This window comes from Cupressus sempervirens, chromosome 9 (assembly GCF_028749045.1).
Source record: "Cupressus sempervirens isolate cs-2001-9-10 chromosome 9, ASM2874904v1, whole genome shotgun sequence".
Classification (NCBI taxonomy): Eukaryota; Viridiplantae; Streptophyta; class Pinopsida; order Cupressales; family Cupressaceae; genus Cupressus; species Cupressus sempervirens.
The window spans coordinates 356,896,605-356,913,649 of record NC_143126.1 but is presented as its reverse complement, the minus strand read 5'-3'; the positions used below and the strand labels follow the sequence as shown (position 1 = coordinate 356,913,649).

Here is a 17,045-nt window from a genome sequence, read left to right as displayed (position 1 = left end):
CTAGCTCATTGGGTTTCCTTTAGCACTTATGCTAACTCCTTAGCTATGTCTTTACTTTGTCACTCTTTTCACACTTTAAGATTACACTTAGCTCAGATTCCTTGGCTTTGTGGCTAATCAATCAACAATCTAACCTTCTCTCTTTCAATTCTCATTTTATAGTCCTATAATATTCGCTTTGGAACCCTTATCTGCAAATTCAAAATTTTAATTTTGAAGCCTACTTCTAGCTTGTCTTCATGTTGTTTTCATGCACTGCTCTTGTTAGATGTAATATCTATGTACAAGTCACATGTTCCATATGTTCTCAATGCCTTGCATTACTAGAAATAATTCAAATTTGAACTATTTTGACTATTTCCTGATGTGATAACTCCATCTCCATTAAGTGCAACAATGAGTGCACACTACCTACTTCATGATGTAGTAGTCACAAGTATCTTGCTTCATGCTTTCCTTTCTAACTCAGCCACTCCATCCTGAATGACACCAGTTTCTCTTTCTTCCTTTCTATTGGAAATCCTTCTATGCACTCTCTCTCTATGTCTAATTGTATAACCTTAGCCATATCATATGTCAAGCTTTTCCTCCACCTTTCTTTGATCACCCTTGTGAGCTAGAGTCGCACATGAGAGATTGATGTGCCTTGTCAGTCATTGCAGCCTATCGAGCTCTTTTTTGTGACTTGACATCAATGAAAACATCATCACAACTGATCCCATTGCTTATTCTACTAATCATTCTTCTTGCTTTGAGACAGTTATGCCAAACAAGGCCTTGGAAGTTGCAAAATTTAGGATTTGCAATTTTCAAAAAAAACTCAAGAACTAAGACCCAAATTACCTACACCACTATGTAAATCATGGAATTCTACCTGAGAAAAAAAAATGCTCCAAGAAAGGAGTCTAAATAATTTATATATTATTGTTCAAAATTTTCTTCTAAATTTTTTTTTTTGAATTTTTGTCATCACACCTCCAAATACCAAATGGCTCTAGATTTGGCCTCAGATGTCTGATTTGGATGAAACAAAATTCAATTTAGGGGTTTTTGGATGTCCTTAATCTAATTCCAATCTTTAATTTTCACTAATAATCTCCAATTTTTACTTGCGATAGAAAGTCACAAAATATAAAACCTTAAATTATTTCAAATAGATATGTAATGGCAGTCCCCAAATTATCAAATTCTAAACCCAATACTAGATCAAGCCAAGATTACACCACTTGAGAATAGGTATTCACACCTTCAGAGACAAGGTGATAAAAGACAATGATAAGAAGAAGATAAGATATCACCTATGTAATGTGGAATCATATGTCCCCCAAAGGTGGACTATCCTTCATTATGCAATGAAGTATGTGCAATGATAAAGATCATAATGTAATATGATGACAAAAGGTGGATATCACATGTAAGATAATAACTATAATTGTCTAGAGTGGAATTCTCCAACACTGCGTACTTAATTGAGGTGTGAACTCCTAGTGATGAAGGGTCACACCACACTTACCAATTCACAACCGAAAACACAATAATATGGAGACATGGAGAAGACAAAATGCTTCACAAATCATGCTTTTATTATACTTGAAAATACTTATGAATTCTCCAACATGAGAGAACTCCAACTTCTTACAATATAAGAGTTTCCACACTAAGACCTTCCAACTAGCTTTCATACCAATAGCTTCTACACAAGAAGAGCTTACAGTCAAAGAGCTTGAACTCAAAGAGCTTCACCAAGAAGAGATTCCCAACTAAGATCTCTCACCTCCAAAGCTTCTACCACAAAGAGATTACACCTTCAAAATTTCTATACTAGAAGATTACACCTTCAAAGCTTGATTTAAAATGCTCATAAGCCTTTCTTATATAAGCATTTACCACCCAAGATATTACAAATGCAACCAATGTGGTATAAAAGGTAAATGCAACTACCTTACAAAAAATATTAAATTTCCATTCGAATATAACTAACCTACATGTGGGCCAATTAGAAAATTGCATTACCTTTTTGGACCACAACAAATATTTAATGCATGATTTAAGAAACTTTCCACAAACTTCTCCAATACCACCTACACACCTCTATAAATGAAATGATAACTTTTTTATATTTTTTCTTTTCAATCCACCCATGCACCTTGGTAAATGAAATGTCTTTTTTATCTTTTTTTCCCTTTTTCATTTTTAAAACTATTTTTCCTCCAATTTTTGTCACTTTCTCTCTCCAATTTTTTGTGTTTTTTTTCTGTTACACCCTCTTTTATTTTTGTGATGCAAGATTCTCCTACATTAGACACCCATGGTAGGAAATTTTTTGTGAATATGGATTCACAAAATGAAGCTGTGGAAAACATTTTATTTGTTTTCCTTCTCTTACAACACTTAGCTAGAACAAGTGTCAATTGCTTATATATTGTCTTCTTTCTTCTTTTCCAACACCTAGCTGGAACAAGTATCTAACGCTAACAATACCCCTCTGCAATTAACTATGTCTAAGTATAACTCTTATCCTCCTCCAATAGTGTAGGGTCTAATGCATCTGCGATAAATTATGTAATACCATACAAATCTTTCTTTGCATACCACACATCAAAAACAAGATCCTTATGTAAACCATCATCATTATCTTTCAAATTCATCTCAATTTCAGCATCCCATAATTCATAAAAATTTACCTCTTTCACATATTCATCTTCTCTTTCTTCTTTCATGTCATTAACAAGGCATGTAATCACTTCACTTGTTTGACCTCCAACCAAGGCATTGTACTCTTCCTCTGCTTCTTTAGTCTTTCAATCATCTTCATCTACTTCGCTTTCACTTATCTTGTCATCTTCACGATCTTCCTCTTCCTTTTAATCTTCTTCAAATTTAGGTTCATAGATATTTTCAGCTTCATCATCATCCGCTTCTTTCTTTTACACATCCAAATGATTATGAACATCTCTTTTCTAGTGATGCACTCTTTTCTTTTACAACTTTGCTTCTATTTCATTCATCTACTTCTACAAATCCAAAAATATTTCTTCTTGCATTCTCTTTCTAAATTTTTATCAAGTCTTGGAATCCTCATAATCCATCCAATCACAAAAGTCATCTTCTTCTTTCTCTTGTCCATGCTCAAGTCTTCATAAGATGAACTTCGTGCAAACTACCTCATAGTCAACAATCTATCTACAAAATCAAGAAGTTCTTCTTGACAAACTTTACCCAATCTAAGGTCCTGGTACAAACTGCCTCACATTCGACAATCTATCCACATGTTTAGGAACTCCCACTCTGACACCACTAATTAAGGGCACTCTGATACCACTAATGAAGGGTTGCACCACCCTTACCAACTCACAACCAAAAACATAATAATAATATGGAGACACAGAGAAGACAAAATGCTTCACTAAGCATGCTTTTATTATACTTGAAAATCCTTACAAATACTCCAACATGAGAGAACTCGAACTTCTTACAATATAAGAGAGCTTCCAACTAGCTTGCACACCAAGAGATTTTACACAAGAAGAGCTTACAATCAAAGAGCTTTGCCAAGAAGAGCTTCCCAACTAAGATCTTTCACCTCAACTTCTACCACAAGAGCTTTCAACTAAGATCTTACACACTAAGATCTTTCACATCCAAATCTTATACCACAAAGAGATTACACATTTAAAGCTTCCACACAAGATTATTAAACCTTCAAAGCTTGATTAAAAATGCTCATAATTCTTTCTTATATAGGCACTTACCACCCAAGATATTACAAACACAACCAATATGGGATAAAAGGTAAATGCAAACCCTACAACAAATATTAAATTCCCACCCAAATACAACTAAGAACCATCATGTGGGCCAATTAAAAAATTAGATTTCTTTTGTGGACCACAATAAATATTAAATGTATGATTTAAGGAACTTTCCACAAACTTCTACAATGCCACTTACACACCTCGATAAATGAAATGAAAACTTTTTATATTTTTTTTTATGCCAACCATGCACCTTGTAAATGAAATGTTTTTTTATTTTTATTTTTCCTTTTTCATTCTTTTTATTATTTTCCTCCAATTTTTCATCACTTTCTCTCTCCTCCAAATTTATTTATTTATTTTTTATCACACTCTCTAATGCAAAGCATCTTGCATCACCTAGGTTTCTCAATAAAAAACCACAATGCAATGTATTATCCTAAGCAAGCTTAAGTAAAGTGTAATTAGTGAATATTTAATTACAGAAACACTCATCAACTAGATTCATTGGAGTGGTGCTCTCAAATTGACTCACTTGAAGCTAATAATAATAAAACAATGCACACAATGATTAAAACAGAATTCAAATAGAATTGTCTTATCTCCATTGTGTTTTTCATAAATTGGCAATATAAACACATTAAACATCCACGTCAACATTAAATCATGGAGAGAAATTGTTATTGCAAAGATGAAATAGTAAGAGCCAGGCTATTGATTGTAGATTCGGTAGAAAGAGTAGTACGAGATATGTGTGAAATATTTTGACCCTTATGATAAATGGAAGGAATGGTAGAATATGAAAATGGAACACTATTATAAGTGGCATGGATAAGAGTAAAAAAATACAAGAAGCAATTGAAGGAGGAACAATAGAATTAGGAATGCTAACAAGTATAGGATTGATCTTTTTAATGGAAGTGGTTACGAGAGGTGGAGCATAAGTGCACACACTAGCTATTGAAGTAGGAATAGGAATGAAAGTCTCAACACTAATGGTAGGTAGAATGAAACCTAATTCTTGAGCACAATCTCTAATAAGTTTGACATTTTTATCAATGACATAAGAGATATTATACAAGATATTAACATCATGTTTTTAATTATGGATTATCTTATCCTAGCCATTTCTCAATTTTCTCAAAGTCATGGGAAATATTAAGTTCTCATGTTTATCATGAGAAGAGTGGGAAGAGTTATTCTTTATAATAAGAGAAATGTAATCAATATGCATGTTTGTCTCATCGAGATTCTTAAGAAACAAAGAGGACTCAAGATCAAACATATCCATAAGTCTATAGCTTCTCTTAACCAGAATATTATACTTAGGACTTGTTTTTGTTATAAAACTCATGTACAAGGAAAGGAAAAGTAAATAGATCTAATGTAAATATGAACTTTGAAAGAGATGTGCAAATACATATAAACTAAGCACAATTGCACATTTAATGAAAAGTGTGTCTAATTATCAAAACAAACATAAAAATCTAATGCATACAAAGGATATCTAAGCACCAAAATCAAAAGAGGAAATTCCATACATCGAGTTCACATAAATGTACTATAGGAAAAGGGAAGAAATTTAGAAGGATGGATTAATCCTGATTTTGAAACGTGTGCACTCATAAGGAATCTATATCCCAATGAACTCAAGTAGGACCCAAGCATTCAATGGAAAAATGAAATTTTGTTAAAATGTATTAATTGTGAAATGGAAAGAGAAAAACAAAAAAGTGATAATGCAATCAAGCTATATATACAAATATAGATAGATCTAGAAATTGTAGACTAATAACTAATTATCACAAATCAAGGTCTAAATTATTGTATTGACCTATCATTTTAATGAGTTGAAGTTGTAGAGTACAAAAAATTCTAGACATTTTGTACATAGGTGCAATATGTTTCAAGTGTTTTGTACCTAGTAATTTTGACTAAAATTTGCAAGGTCTCTCTCATTATTCCTAATCTTTCCAAAAGGAATTGATAGTTTTGTATCATGTTTAGGGAAAAGGTTAGGTAAAAGGGGTTTTCCATGGTCAAACACCCTATTTAGGAATCAACCTTGAAAATGAATCAAAATTGCATAAGAAAATGTATATAAAAAGAGACCTTACAATGTAGAAACAAATCAAGGATGCCTTACACAAATGCATGGATCTATGAGCCACTCATGGATCTTTAATGTAGTTGTGCTCAATAACTTGCAATGAAGGAGGAATATTTGTGGATAGAAGGAAGAATCTTCTTGTTTGATTGCAAAATTCATTGCTTGGCCTTTATAGGAGAGATGCTTGATACAATGGATAATATTGCCTTCAATTTCCTTGGATGCTTGAAGAAAGACTAGATCTAAGATGCTTTCCTTCAAAACTTGAGTTTGCCTATTTACTTGATTGTTTAAATGCTTAAGAATAGTCCTAGATCTTGGTTATGTTAACAAAACGAGAAGAGATAGGGTGTTTATATATTTCATCCTTTATTATAGGATTCAAAAATAAGCTAGGCCAACAACAAAACCTAAGTTCCTACTAAAACTCTAACATAGGGCTTTATACCAAATTTATGTCAAAATAAGCAAGAACATAACATCTAAAACATTATGTACCTAGGTATATAACATCTAAAAGGTTATATAACTAGAAAAATCATCCCAAATTTGAATTGAGTATCAAGATAATAGGGTAGATGCAAAAAGAAGAATCGGGTAGCTAGGATCAAGCATAACAGACATTGGATCTTGAAATTGCCAAAATGGTACCTAATAGATCATCTAAAGAGGTGCCAAATTTTTAGGACGATACACATGCAAAGCTTAGAATAAAATGTCATATGAATGCAAACATCTAGAACAAAGAACAAGAGATGATATCATAAATTTACCCACATTCTCAAGTAGATGAACATGGCACAAAGGAAGTTATAAGAGCTAGAAAATTAGACATGAAACCTACAAAGTGATGTTAGGCAACTACAATACCTACTTGTCAAAGTAATAGTCTTTTTAAACTAAAAGAGGGGTAAAAAATTACTAAGACAAAAAGAGAAACAAAAAGGAGAGCTCAACAAGGAGCTTTATGTTGAGCAACAATGTCATCTAACTCATGAGATAGATCCAACGGTAGTTGCCCCCTATCCAATAATTCCAATCATGAACATGATCAGAAGCCCATTTGGCCAACCAATCAACAACTCTATTCCATTCACGAGGAATGTAATAAAAATTAACAGACTCTAGAGAAGTACAAAAGAGAAGAGTTTGATTAAAAACACAAGCTAATTCCCAACTAACATCTTAAAGGAATTGCAAAGTAAGCAAATTTACCACCACTTAAGAGTCAAATTCAAAGATAAGCATGTGACATCCCCTCAAACAACTATGCTCCATAGTAAAAAAAATGACTATGGCCTCCATGAGATTACTAGCATGCCAACTCTTATGCACTGAGAAAAGAAATTGAACTTCTCCAGAGCTGCATCAAGCCACACCACCAATGTCAGTAGGATCTGGATTTCCCCGAGAAGAGCCATCACTGTTGACTTTAAGAACTCCAAGAGGAGGAGGTGACCAATGACCCACATGGTTCACATGTCGCTCTTCCTAACATCTAGGATGGTTTGGAACATTATGATACCATTGACCTACAGCTCCTAAGAACTCATCCTGAAAATGAAAGTTAAGGCAACTAAAAATAGAAAGATCAGCAAGATCCATACCTCCATCTAACTTACACTTAGCATGAATAGTTTCCTAAAGAGAGTGGGAAATCTTCCACCAATGATGCATGATCCCAAATTGGACATCCTGAAAGATTCATCAGTTTCTCTTTAACCAAATATGTCAAAGAATAAAAGAGGGGTCAGCAATCCATGCAGCCTAAAGAGGGGGCACCCCCAAAGCGATCCAAAACTCAGGCAAGGAGGAAGCATGTCGACAAGAGCAACCCCAAGCACTCCACCAAAGATGCCATAAATGGGTAGAAAAAGAATGGAAGAAGAGAATAATAGTCTTATTCTATCAAAAAGAGAGAATGATAAAAAGTTCAATGCAAACAATAAGTAATCAATCGAAACCATAACAAACAATTTCAATTGATCAATCATTATTTTCCTACAATTTTAAAACCAATTTGCTCAGTATTACACAAAGATATAAAGATTGTGATCTAAACAAGATTAGAAAAAGGAATTGAATGAACATATAATTGGATTGATTAAAATTTTGAAAAATTTAAAGAGGATTTTTAATTAGACCAAGAGTGACAAATAAGTAGGTAGAAGTATAGAATTTAATTAGTACCAAATAATTAAATAATTATTTAATTTGGCATGAAACAAATAAATAAAATAATAGTATTCTCAATCTTTAGAAAAAAAATCAAAAAAGAAGAATATTAATAAATTATAGAAATATTAAACTATAGAAAACTTAAATAAATAAGTAAATGATTTAAACAATTGTTAAATAAATGTAGACAAATAGAAGGATGCATTTAAATAATAGAAATAATTTAATAGGCAAGAGCCTAACTTGTGAGCCAATCATTTGGGAGGTCTTGTATTGAGTCTACTCAAGCTTAACATATAATAATAATTAATCAATTTTAAAACCAATTTGAAGATTAGAAAAAGAAATTGAATGATTGATTGAAAATTGAAAAGATTAACAAAGATTTTTAGTTAGACCAAGAGTGACAAATAAGTAGGTAGAAGTACAGAATATAATATAATTTTTTTATATTCACTTAATTTTCCTCATGCATTTAATTTAAATTGTTTTTATTATGAAATTTTTTCTTCCATTTTCTTTCATTTGTTTAAAATTTTAAATATTTACTTAAATCTTTCTATTATTTAATATTAAAACTTATTTATTATTTAAATATCTAAATTATCATTGCAAGCAACAATTTTGCAAATATTCTTATTTATTAACTTAATAATTTTAATTCTTAAGTATAATTCTTCCAATTATAATTAAAAAATTATCAATAATTTAATTATTTTTATCATTTAATTATTATTTTTCTTCTAATATTGAATTAAGAATTCTACCATTTAATCAATCTCTTATAATCCTTAAAGATTAAAATATTATTTGTTGAGATTAAAATATTTAATTAATATGAAAATTTTATTATATAAATTATTCAATTAAAGAAAGAAATTGATCATTTTTAAATTAAAATTTTAAAAATAATATTAAATAATTATAATTATATTTTAATAAATAAAAGAATATTAAAAAAATTGTAATTTTAGAAATTTATATTTTGCCCCTCTTTAAGAGGACCTAATTCTGAACATTGTTCAAGAACAAATGGAAAAACTTGTTCTACATTACTCGTTCTATTATTTTCAATTTCTAAACCTAAACCAAAACCAATCCTATTGTCGTGAAAACTTATGAAATGCCAAGATAAAAAAAATGCGTGTAAGTCGGGATCATATCACTTAAATCAAAATAAGCTGTAACCAAATCATAACATATGATAATACAACAAAATCACCACATAAACTACCTATCTGATGAGATATCTTTTACTGTTGAATTGAAAATGTTTGATAACTAGTTGGTCGGTATATCAAGAACTAGTATAATTCACCAAAAGAATTAGCTTAATATATAACAAAAGGGTCAAATCTCGAGGTTGAGATTTTTCAGCATCCTTAAAAATAATTATTTTATACCGAACATACAAACATATAACCCAATCAATGATTCAATCATTAAATTTTCATTCAAACTTTTAATTCTCTAAGGGCCCGTTTGGTTGCAAGCGTAGGAATTGAGAATTAGAATAGAAAATTTGAATGAGAACGGAGAATGAAGAATAGGAATGGAAAAATGGAATCCAATCTTGTTTATCCCTTGTTTGGTTATGCAAGCTTAAATTGGAATAGGGTTAACTTGCAATCGGCGCCATTTGAAAATATTTCTGAAAATGCAATCGGCGCCATTGGAAAATCGCTGAAATATTTGAAAATATTGAAAACAAAGTTCCAACGCTCACCCCAGGTCGAAGCGGATTTGAAAATTTAATCAAATTTGAGAAAGCTAAAATGAATGCAAGAATAGCAATTCCAATTACAGGTATTTTTTGGAATGGACAAAAACTCATTTTGGAGCTAAAATGAGAATACGTATTCCTATTCCCTATTCCTATTCCACGCACCAAACAAAGAATACAAATGATATTCTAATTTCCTATTCCTATTCCGGTTGTATTCCAGCAACCAAACAGTGAGTTTTAGAATGAAAAGATTAACGAGACCATTGCCGTATCTCTGAGCAATTTTGTGGATCTAATTCAGTAACCAAATTTAAGAAACAGTTCCTTGATTCAAATTCAAGAGACAAAGTACTCCTTTCTCTCATTATCTTAAAGTTCGATTGTTAGATGCAGATCACTGTCAATTCTTTTGGGCAATTTTGTGGATCTGATTCAACCACCAAATTTAAGAAACGCTTGCTATTTACTCGGTTGGTTTTTATTGTAGAAAAGGACAGAATGCTCCTTTCTTAAACTACCTTTGCTTCTAAATTTGATAGTTGGATGCAGCAGATGAATTTATAGACTACTGTTATTTGATGCGCTCTGGCTTGTAGTGAAGCGTGGCACGTTTCTGAAAACTTGTTATTTACTATACTTGCAGGAAGGTGGGAAAAATATCAGATGATCAAGGGCAGAAAAACTTGAGCAAAACCAACTTGTTTGGAGGAAAGAGGAAAATATGCCTGTTACTTTTGATTAGTCTCACCGTTATGTTAAGACAATTCAGAAAGTTGATTGTAAGGGAAAATTTCTTATGCTGCTGTTCTTTTGACACCTCTTATAATGTTTGGGCTTATAAGATGTGGGTTAACTCCTCTTATAACAATAAGAATTTTCGTGGAGAAGGATCCTTCTGTTTAAGTAAAAAGCTCAAATCTTTGGGACGCTTAGAACCACCCAACCACTTTGGGTTGGGCTGGTCTTCTTTGTCTGAATCTGGCAGTTCATAATGTTTGGGCTTTTAGAAGATGTGTGTTCTGTTACAAAGACGGGATTTTGAGGAGAAAGATCCTTGTATTGAAGTAAATCCATCGTAACATTGAGATGCATCTCCCCTTTTTTGCCCCACATCTCATAGACAGTGACATACGTGGAACTTGAGGACTCTGTCACCCCATCCTCCAACGGTGCAACCAGATTCCACCACCTCTACCAAGGATGAGAAGACGTCCTAGTGTTGATTATATGCTGATTTGACTATTTATGTTCGATGTTCCAATTTAATGCAATGTTCAAGTATTTACTCTTTTACATATTTATATCGTATATTGCAATAAATCTTTTCATAACTAGCATTTTTTTCATAACTAGCATTTTAAGTATCATATGTATAATATATATAACCCCCCTCTGTGCCCCGCCACCATTCTCAATTAAGGCCCCTCTATCCCCCTCCCGAAAACTTCTCCACCCATTCTGTCGTCCCCCCATCCCCCGGGCAGTGTAACTATGAGTATATCTATAAACTACGGGGCAATTGAAGTCACAGACTTTGGGCTGGTCTTCTGTAAGGACTTTTATTGTTGGCTAGTCTTCTTTGTTTGAATCTGGTAATTTAATTCTTTGGGCTTTTAGAAAATGTGTTCTCCTGTTACAAAGAAAAGAAACATTGGGGAGAAAATTCCTTGTGTTGAAGTAAATCTATAATGTATAATCTACGGGGCACTATAAACCACCTAGACTTTGGGCTGGAATTCATTTTTTTGTTGTCTGTATCTGGTAATTTCATTGTCGTTCTGTGGTTGTTAGTGTGGCGACTTGCTCATTTTTACGATAATGAAAATTTTATCTTGTTTAGAATAGTACTGGATTCTCCACATCGTGAGTATGATCTTCAGAAAGGAAATATCAGCTAGATCAAGTTCCATATTTAATCTAGCTAGCATAGTTATGAGGGAACTTTCATTTTTCTGGTGAATGGCTGGGTTTTCATAATAGGTTTAAACAAATTACAGAAGATTCAATTTTAGTCATACAGCACTAAAAAATCGGAGCAAGTGTTGCCATCAAGTTGTGTTACCAAAGTTGTCAAGTTAAAACTTGATTGTTCACTGTGCATTCACAGGAACCCAGAATCTTAAGGCGACAGAGCATGACAAGCCAAATAGATGTATCGTTTCTCTTTAGACCTGAAATTTCTAATCAAAAAGCTAGCCTACTAAATAAATCCTAGAGGATAAAACTGATGTGCATCAAACAAACTGGACTGTTCAGCCCAATATTGCGACGATCATTGTTTTACATCTCATTCCAAACTGTTCTCATTCTAGAATTCGTAACAGTATCTAACTTTTAGTAATATGAAGTAAGCATGTTCAATGGAATCTGAAAAGCAAGCAACCCATATACAACATGGAAAAATATTCAACCTCTGAACTGCATGGACTTAAAACATGAAGCAATAGAAGTTTCCAAATAAAGTGTAAACCACACAGTTGTTATTGTGAATGAAAAAGATGCCAGAAATATTCCGGCATCAGAAAATGATGAGCATTTCAGAAGCCACTCCTATTATATTTATGCTAAAGATTGCCAGGGCAAAAAAGAGATAATGATTAAACACAAGACACTAATCCCACGCAAAAATGCTCATTGCACAAATGTTGTTTATGGCAATTCAGAAAGCTCCTGATAGTGGATATTGTACTACTTAGGTCTCATCTGTAAAGTCAATAATGCAATTACACCAAGAAACATATGAGAACAGCTACACAGGACCAGCTACTGTTGGTGCTATTGAAGCATCAAATTTCTGAGAATCATTTTGTGTGCTCTACCATGAAGTACAAAACTGGTAACAGCAGCAAGAGTTATACAATCTGAGATTGATCATGACCCTGTTGATATTCATTCGCTCCTTCAACTTAAATATGAAATAATTTTATCCTGAAACACTCTATGTATATAAATCAGCCACAAGGGTTTATTCAGGAATGGAACAGAAAGACAAAAACAACACCCTGTTGATATTCATTCGCTCCTTCCAACTTAAATATGAAATGATTTTATCCTGAAACGCTCTATGTATATAAATCAGCCACAAGGGTTTATTCAGGAATGGAACAGAAAGACAAAAACAACTGATTAGGAAAAAGAAGGGATACTAACAGAACTAAAACATGTATATGTATATATCCAGAAACCACTATTATATCCACTTTACTTCTTCAGAGGATTAAACACAGTGATTTTGGATATATAACTGTAAAAGAAAACATTTGAAAATAATTCAAATGTCAAATATGGAATCTACATAGCTCATTAATAAAGGCCCCTAAATCTATTGTCCTTATACTGCACATCGTTAAAGCAAATCCACTGTGTCTGAGGTCATTCGAACTTTAGTGTCCCATAGCACATTCACACACAATGCATCTTATTCTAAGAACTATTATCTTCTATCAAGTTACAGAAAAAATTAAATTCAAATATAGAATTATTGTAAACCAGATTGCTTCACAGCCCAATCGAGGCCAAAGGTCGCATTATTCTAATAAATGTTACATTCATTTATTTGAATGTTCTATTGACTGAGTACTTGGCATTGCCACGTTGTTTGTTAACTATATGTGGGCTATTTAATGGAGGAAAATTGGCAGAATCTACTGAAAATGTTTGGGAGGAAGATACAACTCCCCTCTCCGAGATCTTCTCCACGCCCAGACTGGACTGACTTGACTGCTGAGATTGAGTATGGCTATCATGTCTAGTATATGAAAGAGGCTCAATCCCTTGCATATCAGGGTCAGGAGCAAAGTAATAAGGTAACTTTGACTGGTCCATCTTCCTGAATGTTATAGAAATCCTGTATGTCAATCAACAACATGTGAAGTATATAATTAGAATTAAGGACCAAAAAGCTTGAAGAGTGCAGACATGTAATGTTAAACAAACAACCTCTTGCTTGGAACAGCTGGAACAGAATGTTTTGCAACATCGGCTCCATTCCCATTCAAAACAAGAACCGACCTGCAAAATAAATCCATTGTTATCAGACTTATGTTCTATGGTCCCCTAGAGTAATGAAGACAAAATGTAATAGGTCAAAGTATCAATATCAGCAGAGATTACTATAAAGCAAAATAATGTGAAACATGTTTTTACCCGACTGGCAATGGTATTGCAATAGAACCTGCAAACTCTCCTGGTCCAAGTATCTTCAAGTTGGAGCCAAATATAATGTTGCATTCACTAAGAAATGATACCGTGCAAAATGGCCGAACAAAGTCATGATGGTCAATGTGAGGTGGTATACAGTCTCCCTCATCATAAATATTAACAATACAACTATCTGGGATGCAATCGGGCGGTAGCACATGCCATCTCACCAATCTCCGGATAGCTGTTTTGAAGAGTGGAGGTATTGGATCCACTTCCTCGTCCCGAATGATTCCAGGAGGATTCCCATTTCTGTCCACGGCATAGTTGTAGCAACAACCAAACTGAATGGTTACGCGCCCTTTGCCCTTCATCCACTTTCGTGGCTCTGAATAGGTTCGTTCTGCATCACATGGACTGATTTGATCAAACACACCTCGCAAGATTGCATTAGGGTTAATGAAATGACAATGTAAACAATGGGCAATTGGATTGGGGGTTATATAATTGGATAAATGATGGATCATCTGAAATGACAAGATGGATAATGGATCATACGATGTGAACTAAAATGCTCTGAAAACAATTCTATAATGAATTATGGATCACACAGATAGGAAGAAGGGTAGAGAAGAGCTTAACCTTCTTTCTGAATTATGGAGTGTCATCCCAACTATCAATGTTAAAGGTTACGCAATTTAATGACTGAGAAAACCTAGTGTTCTTTAAAATAAATACCTTTGAGTTGCTTGTTCCTCCCCAACTGTTGAATTTGATAAATAAAATCGACAATTCGCTTCTGCTCTGCAACGCTGAACACACCGGTATGCAATTCCAACCCTTGGACAACATTCACCGGCTTACCATTTACTCTTTCGATACAGACATAGTCTTTCTTACGCCCTACTCGCACGAATCGAAAGTACTCCCTCTCATCTCTTGACAGAACCTTTTTGCCCGCCCCCTGATCGTGTTGTCTTGCTGAATCGACTTCCTCCTCCGCTTCTTCTTCCTGAGCAATATCTGCCCATGAAGGATGAGATTGCCCACTGCTCCCTGAGCCAGATAATACCTCTGAATTGCAGGAATGGGATGAAGCGGAGGAACGTTGTTCCTGATCCTGCCCATTCTCACCCTTCCCTTCAACAAAATAAACAAAAAAAAAAATAAGACAAACCCCACTAACAAGCTAAAGCAAAACGCTTCCAGAACAAAGTTTTCCAGCTCTCCTGGGCTGTAAAATGTTGATTTTTATGAAGAAAGATGAAATAGAAAAATACCAGAAGCGAGTTGATTGGCGCGATCTTGCAAAAGACGTACACATGGATCACACATATCCATGGTTAGAGATGGTAGCAATCGCAGAAGCAACGCCAGTGCTGCAGCCTCTTCTCCTCCTCTCCCTTCCTTCTCCTCCTGCGCTCCATTACTCGTCATTCCTCCTCGCTCGTTCCTCGTCTCCTCAACCGCCTCAAAAGTATCAATCAAAGTCTACGCGTTCAACACCATCTCCTTATTTATACTTGATTTCTCTCCGCCAGGCCCTACTCAATATTGTCCTTCCTTTTGACTCACATCTCTAGGAGATGCCCTTATGGCTTCTCTAGCTTAATTTAGCTAACATTATTTATCATTTTTAAGCTACTCATTCTATAAATATTTAAAAATATTTTTATTTTATATGAAACTTATACTTATCACTTATATCTATATTTAATATATCTTAATATGGAGGCTTTTGCGAATTACCTGTGTTTGCGAGTTACCTGCTTTTGCGAATCTTCTTGCTCTGCAAATCATCACTAAACTGCTTTGCGAATCCTCATTATTATGCTATTTGAATTAGCTTCGCTCTACTCTGCGAGTTCTTAAGTGTGAAGAGATTTGGAGAAATTTATAGGCGTCTAAGGCGAGCTCAAACAATTCTAATCCCTCTGTTACGGCAGGGCAGAAACTGCGGACTGCGAAAGCAAAAAGACTGGGACTGTGAATGCGAAAAGACTGCGAACTAGGGCTATGAATGCATATTGGCCAAATCAAATTAAGTCAATGAAGGGCGCACCCAAGATCAGCAACACCGGGCAATCTATTGCAGCAAATCTGGCAAATTCCTCTAATTTGGTGGCTCGCACAGACGAAGGACAGAATCATGCTATCGTTTGCTCCACCCCCATGAAGTGTGCCAAGGTGGCTCCTATTGCTGCTATGGCGATCTCCCAAGATGTGCGCTCACCCCATGGCAACTCTCAAACAAGGGATACTGCTAGTGTCGGAAACAATGGGAATTTCGTTGTTGGTGAAGTAGCAGCTGGTAAATGTGTTGATGCGAGCGAACAGTCAAGAAATCAGGTGTGATCTACCCTTAATCCCAAACACTAAATCTAATATGCCTTTTATTTTTCGGTTGTTTCAATACCCCATAGCATTAATGCTTATGCTTCGAAATCAATTGATAACTCTACTAACAATATGCCTAAACCTAGTTCAAAACCTAGCAACAAACCGAGATCTTTTTTAGAGGCAGTTGCAAATTCATCTCTTGCAATTGCCTCTGGTGCTCGCTTCACCATACCTGCACAAGATGAAATCTCAACAATTGATAAACATTCTAGGGTTGAAATTGATAAAGTGCCTGCCAGGAAATTCTTAGACAACTGGTTTCATAATTATTGGAACTTAAAGCTTGGATATCAAATTTCTTTTTGTAGGCAGATTCAAAAAGGATTGTTTGTTGTATTTTTTATCAATAATGAATCTCAACAAGCTGTGCTAAAAAAAGAGTATTGAACAGTCGGCAACACCACATTCAGGGCTCTGGCTTGGAATGCAGAGGCTAACCTAGATGAGGTGGTTGCTCTTTCAGCTCCAAGATGGGTTCTCATTAAACAAATTCCCCTTTTTTTGTGGTGTTTTATTCCTCAGTTGGTTGAACCCCTAGGAAAATTCTTACGAATGGATGAGTCTGCTCGTTTAGTCCCTCATTTAGATGCTAGGGTCCTTATTGCTTTGAAGCCTGGTCAGGATTTACCCAAAGATATTAACATCTCTATAGTTAATGAGAAAGTTTCCTGCCCTGTGGAAACTCTAGGAGGTTTGAATGCGTGTTTTTTATGCAGAAAAGAGGGGCATCTTAGGA

At 34.3% G+C, this 17,045-nt stretch overlaps 1 protein-coding gene across 1 annotated transcript; it reads right to left on the bottom strand.

Moving 5' to 3' along the window:
* Positions 1 to 13,217: 13,217 nt before the first annotated feature.
* On the bottom strand, positions 13,218 to 15,400 carry LOC149538774 (RNA demethylase ALKBH9B-like). Its single transcript, XM_089800097.1, has 5 exons — positions 15,190 to 15,400; positions 14,648 to 15,049; positions 13,916 to 14,312; positions 13,709 to 13,780; positions 13,218 to 13,616 (listed from the first exon to the last, which is right to left on the bottom strand). Exons 1-5 carry the CDS (start codon positions 15,344 to 15,346, stop codon positions 13,322 to 13,324), a joined length of 1,323 nt encoding a protein of 440 aa, XP_089656223.1. The 5' UTR covers positions 15,347 to 15,400; the 3' UTR covers positions 13,218 to 13,321.
* Between the last annotated feature and the right edge of the window lie 1,645 nt (positions 15,401 to 17,045).